General features: G+C 41.0%; 1 protein-coding gene across 4 annotated transcripts in view; it reads left to right on the forward strand.

The window, feature by feature from the left end:
• Positions 1-5,779, forward strand: part of MAP7 (microtubule associated protein 7) — a 164,061-nt gene extending 158,282 nt beyond the window's left edge. For 3 of the 4 annotated variants that reach the window (XM_058566203.1, XM_058566204.1, XM_058566207.1), the window contains 2 exons: positions 2,482-2,705; positions 4,480-4,649. In XM_058566203.1, the coding sequence (XP_058422186.1) occupies positions 2,482-2,705; positions 4,480-4,490 (235 nt within the window). In that variant the 3' untranslated portion in view covers positions 4,491-4,649. Of the gene's footprint in view, positions 1-2,481; positions 2,706-4,479 lie in introns of all 4 variants that reach the window. The other variant, XM_058566208.1, reaches the window with a different exon arrangement.
• Positions 5,780-6,000: the final 221 nt, after the last annotated feature.

Consider the following 6,000-nt stretch of genomic DNA (forward strand, 5'->3'; position numbering starts at 1 on the left):
TGTTCCTGGATGGGAAGCTTGCCGTGGAGCAGGAAGCAGAGGGCACGGATGGATGTGTGAGCACAAGTGTGTGGGGAGGAAACGGTTCTGTTCCCCAGGTTATTCTATTCTTCCACCCCCAGCTGAGAATCTCGATTCTGGACGCTAAAATCTTCTCCTGGGTGTACAGGCTGCTTACTGTCTCACCCTCCTAATACCCCAGAAGACGTTTTATGCCTGTTCTTAGCCTGGGGACTGTCATTGCAATAGAATGTTCTTTCTCTCTTAAATAAGGAGTTTGTAGTAATTTTGGTTTTTGAGCTAGTGGTTTTCCTCCAAATCTTAGGAGTTTATCATTGTTTTTAGTTTTGCCTAAAGGAAAAGTAACATTCCCAAGCCCCCATCATTCAAACAGAAAGAGAGGTATCACTTTTAATTTTAAAGTTACTTGCTGTAACATGATAATAAACATCACGAAACAATAAGGCTCTGACTACGGTAGGCTGTGTGGACTGTCAGATGCCCACCATGGCCCCAGCCCCGTTCCCCGGATGGGTTTTGCACTGACCAAGTGAAGTGCACAGTCTTCACCAGTTTGCATCCAGCTTCCCCTCCAGAGCGTAGCCCAAGAGAGGGAATTCAAAAGCTGGTGCTCTTATCCTGAGAGGACTCACAGATCCACAGTCCCTAACCTCAGTGACTTCAGTTGTATAGTTTCTGCTGGTCACAGTGTCCTCTGAACATTTAATAATTGATCACCCAGAGCATGTGGCACCATTAGTCCTGTGACTGCTAACAAGTGAGAATGGTGGGGTGGGCGGGGAGGAGCGGGCGGGGAAAGTGAAGTCAGCGCTGACTCACGTCCGTCCGGGGTTGGCGTTGGCCTTGGCGTCGCGGTTACAACTTGTCAGCACACGCGGGCCTGGGCGGTGACAGGAGCTGAGCTGGCCAAGGAGTGAGGGCTTTGGAGATCGGTCCTCCTCTTGACCATTAGCCAGGACTTCTGCTTGAAACCTCTTCAGGGTGAGAACGAGAACGGTTTCCCTGGTTACAGAAAGCCCCTTGGTGCTGGGAAGGAGGAGGAGGATGGGTGTGGCGGCCCAAGCCCTCAGAAGGGCAGGTGTAGGCGTGAGTGTGTGCACGCACATGCGGGCAGACCACGCTGAGGCCAGGCCCCCTCTCCCCGCCCCCGCCTGTATCATATCAGTGTGTTCTTTTTCCAGCACTGTTGCAGATAATGTTTTCAGTGTACCCTGCAGTGCCTTCTGAGACACTTAGGACTTCTTTATTTTTTTTTCTAGAAGAAAAAGTTTAATAATTAACAAAAATGTACCAACATATCCAAATCAAAAACGCTTTAGGATGTATTCCACAAAGTCAGTACTCCCTGCTGATTAAAGAAAGTAAACTATTTCCTCAATAGGGGAAAAAAAGCAAAGACTCCTCAAAAAAAAAGAAAAAAAAAAGGCAATGGAAAGATCAGGTGTGCATTACTTTATTCACAATTTTTGCTTCGTATTTTTAGTGTTTTTCGGTTTCCTTTGGAAAATTTTAAGTCTAGGATTTTGTCGTTTAGGAGGGTCATTTTGGTACATGAGTGGAGCACTGAACAGATCATGAAGCTTGCACGTATGTTTGCTGCTGCAGTCAGATAACGTGAGCAATAACATTGACATCCATCTGAAGTCCAGGCGTTGTTTCGCTGCGTCGTGAGGCATAGTGATGAATATGTACCATCAAGGGCTGCCAGTCTGGTTATGGAGCTTGTGAGGAGAGTGAAAAACCTGAGAGAAACTGTAGGTGGAAAATTCTGGCTTTGATGGCCAGTTAAATGTACCTTAAAAGTAGGTGCAAGATATTCAGCATGAATTAACGAGAATCAGGTAGGGTCAGAGGCAGATTTAAGGGGTAAAAACGGGAAGGTTGGTCTTGAACAATTTACCTATAAAATTATGCATGTGTCTTAGGAAGCTGGAGATACCCAGGAAAGGCTAGAATTTGAATAGCAGGGAGTGTACAAAATGAGGTAATGACAAAAACACGGGACCAGAGATCCAGAGATTGTGCATTCAGTCTGGACTGTCTCTCAGTAGTTGTGTGACTTTGTACAGATTATCCCCTCATCCCCGAATTACAATCCCCTCCCCTTGGAAGTGAGGGTCCTAGTAAGGGCCGCTCTTCATCAGACGAAGGAATGTGGAGACGCCTGCAGTGGAGATTGTTCAGTGTGTGCAGAACTGTCGAGGATGATCTGTTCTAATTGATAAATTGTTCCATTTGATAAGTTTTATAACAAAAACAGATTTTTTTTAAATAAGAATTTAAAATACCAATATGTCAGAATTCACCATTTTTGTTAGTAAGGATATGGTCAATCAGTCTAACATTTTGATTGTAAAATTATAAAATTATTTATTATAAAACAGGTTTTGGTTGTACTAAAAATGTGTTTTCCAGTTTTAATACTAATTCATTTTAATTTTTATTTTTAAAATTCCCTAGTACTCCCAATTTGGGAAAACAACCAAATGAAAATGGAGTCTCTGTTCAGAATGAGAATTTTGAAGAAATTATAAACTTACCCATTGGATCTAAACCATCCAGATTAGATGTCACCAACAGAGAGAGCCCAGAAATTCCTTTGAATCCAATTTTGGCCTTTGATGATGAAGGGACACTTGGGCCCCTGCCTCAGGTAGATGGTGTTCAGACACAACAGATAGCAGGTAAGCTTGCCTCAGACTCCTTCAGGAATCCTCAGGAGTGTGTGACACTCAAGAGGGAATGAACCTTCTGCAGTGTGATGGGGCACACTCCATCCTCCAAGGGACCAGATAAGTCACATGGAAAAGATTGTGCATGGATCACAGGAAATGAATTTTGAGTTGGATTGGGCAACTTTTAGAGTCCCTTCTGTTTTCCCACTCGATGTAGAAATCCAGTCTCAGCGCCCACTGGGTGTCCTTCAGCTTCCCCTCACGGAGCAGCACCCATGGCCCCATGGCACCCACTGTCAGAGCAGGCTTCATGTTAGGGCAAGCTCTTCATGCCCCACCATCTTAGGGACTGCTGAACCTAGTTCTGCCCACAGGAGAAAAGGTCAGTTTGGTTTTTATTCCATCTTTCTCAGTTCTTTAGATATTTGAAAAGTGTCATCTTGTTCTCTCACCATTTTTCTCTCATTTGGGTTTAGCAACCTGGATAATATACTATTGTCCTTTTTAAGTGTAATAAGATAGTTAAAATTTAGGTAATGAAACTGATATTCCAAACTAGGAGCATACTGAGCCCGAGGGTCTTTCACCTGTTGTTGAGTGACTGTAGCTGTTTAAACTGCCCAGTGACTCTCTTCGACCTGTCTCTGGGACTCACACTGAAGTCTTGTGTAAAAAGAACAGTAGCTTTACAGGATGCAAAGAAATAAGGAGCAACATCAAAAACTACGAACTCAATGGTTATAGCAACTCAACAGCACAATCCCGTCAGCCTCAAGAATGAGTGGGATAATCCCAGCTCCATCTCTTTGCAAACCTCTGGGAATTCTATCAGCTTCTCTTCTCCGCAGACCACTTTCATTATTGACCAGCATCTCTTTATACTCTTATGAACAAAGCTGGCCAAATCCAGCATATTTAAATGGAGTCAGTAAAGAATTATTTGTGGTCAAATTGTTTTATCTTTTAGATTCCATCTATGAACTTGTAACAAATATTTTCCCCTTTAACCGGTTGAAAAGCCTGTGTTGAACCACCTGTCCAGGTGAAGCTGGTCTCTCCTGCTCTAGTCTACCGACCTTGGGAGTACAACTTCACTTCAGTGATCTGCCGTTCTAGACTGTAAAAGGAAGCTGTAGGGTCCAGCCCAGGCCTGGCATTCTAGTTCTTAAGCCCTTGGGAACAATCTGATTACTTGTACTTTGGTGGAAACACTCATGGTGCAGCTTCCTGCCTTGTGTTGCAGATTCACGGAGAGGGAAGGAGTCTCCAGGTGACGTCCTGCTGTATTTGCCAGGCCGTAAATCACCTTTTGAGTATCTGTCATTCCATTCTCACTGTTTCCACCCTTCCCTACCTTCTCTTGGAACCTAGTCCAGTGCTGTGACCTTAAGTAGTATAAGGGTTCTCATGGGGTCATGACTATTTATCAACAAACATTTGTTTAACCTCCAATATACGTTTGGAGCCCAAAGAATCAGTACTGAGGATACAAGACAAGTGAATGAAAATCCCTAACCTCAAAGAAAAGTACAGTCGACATATACAGTTTAGAAAAGTAAATGATAGAGCCTAAGTTGAAGGAAAGACAAGGACGTGTGTTTTCCTACTAGTGGTAGAATTCACTTAAATATAAGACTGTGGATCCTGATAAAATTGCCTATTATATAAGACGAAGTATATAAAAGCATGGTTAAGTTTTAGAAATGTAAGATATTAGCATAGTATTCTTTAAGATTTTAGATACAATCATGTTAATCTGTTCTTTTTCTGTCTCCTAATACAGAAGTTATATGAGCATTTCTTCTGAAGAACCAAAGCAGAAGTTTAATAAGAATTGCTACAATTCCTGGAATTCCCTCCGTGCTGTGAAGGAGCACCCCTCTCCTCCAGTTTTCTAAAGATTTTTTGACCATCATTTTGAAAAGAGTTTATTAAAACCAGCTAAAGACAACAGACTGGAGAGCTTTTCTAATACTTTTCGCCAACAGAGAAAAAGAAATGCTCCTTATTCTTCAATACTTTAAAATGGCTTTTCCAGTGTCCTCCTTCTTAGTAAATCAATATTTTTCTGCATTCTCTAAAAGATGGAAGCATTTGACTATAAAAGAAATGGGCTGACTAGGCATGGTTTTTCACATAGATATTTTGGTATTTTGCTCTTTAAAAGCTAATGTAAAATTGGCACAAAAAAATTCACCTTTTGCAGTATAATACTTGAAAAATAAGTACCTCTTAGCTCTACAGGTAGAGTGAATAGGAGAGGTGTTTAAATTAAGCCTGTTTGTTTAAATATTATTGCAAAGAACTCTGTTTGTAGAGGCAAATTATAGGCAGATTACCAGGTTCTTGTAAAGCAACTTGTGCGTGGACATTCTGCAGACCCAGCTGTCACGTTCCTGCAGCTCCTTTTTGCAAAAGCATACTGAATAGTTTTAAAATGTGAAAAAAACATTATTTTTTCAGAGCAAGAAAATAATTTACTTTCCTCTTCAACAATGTATTTATAAAGTTTTTCCAGATAAACTAATCAAATAAATTAGAACATGTGACAACATTGCAGATTTGATTTATTAGCTGCACTCCTTGTGTCACCATGAGAGAATGTCGCTGACGATTCAGGGCTCTTTCCGAACTCTGTTGCTTCTGTCCCCAGTGGTGGTGGGACTTACCTTTGCCTTACCTGATCACAGATTATGTAGGGGGGAATAGAGATTTAATACTTCTTTAAATAGAAAAAGAATTTGGTTGTGCTCGTTTAAGAGCAATGGAGAACTGATGGAACGTCGACTGTGTTTGGCACACAGGACACTGCAGGATGCCTTCACGAGTGTCCTCGTTCTGCGTGGCGTCCATCACCTTCTGCTTTCCTTCTTCACTTTTGCTGCTGAGTTTAGCTGTACAAACTTGCACTTTCATAAATAATGTAATTCAATTTTAATATAAATTCAATTTTATTTTACCATTTTAGAGACTACTAAGAACTAAATACTGAAGGAGAGGGAACACATGTTTTTATGTGGATGTTAAAAACTTCGACCACTGTAGTGTGTTGGTTTTATTAAAAGAGCTATTGGTGAATCTGTTGAGTGAGAGATTATTCACTTATTAAACTGTTTCCTTAAAATCCAAGCATATCATCTGTAATAACAGCTGTAATTTGTTAAAACATTAATTTGGGGTTTTTCCCTATTCTCAGTTGCCCATATACACATAGTCATATTAAAAAAAATCTGTTTAACCAAGTCGTTTTATTTGTTTAAATCGACCTAGCACGAAACACCAAATAAAATGTGTTTGACATAGT

The sequence above is a fragment of the Diceros bicornis genome, chromosome 23, assembly GCF_020826845.1.
Source record: "Diceros bicornis minor isolate mBicDic1 chromosome 23, mDicBic1.mat.cur, whole genome shotgun sequence".
In the NCBI taxonomy this organism is placed as follows: domain Eukaryota; kingdom Metazoa; phylum Chordata; class Mammalia; order Perissodactyla; family Rhinocerotidae; genus Diceros; species Diceros bicornis.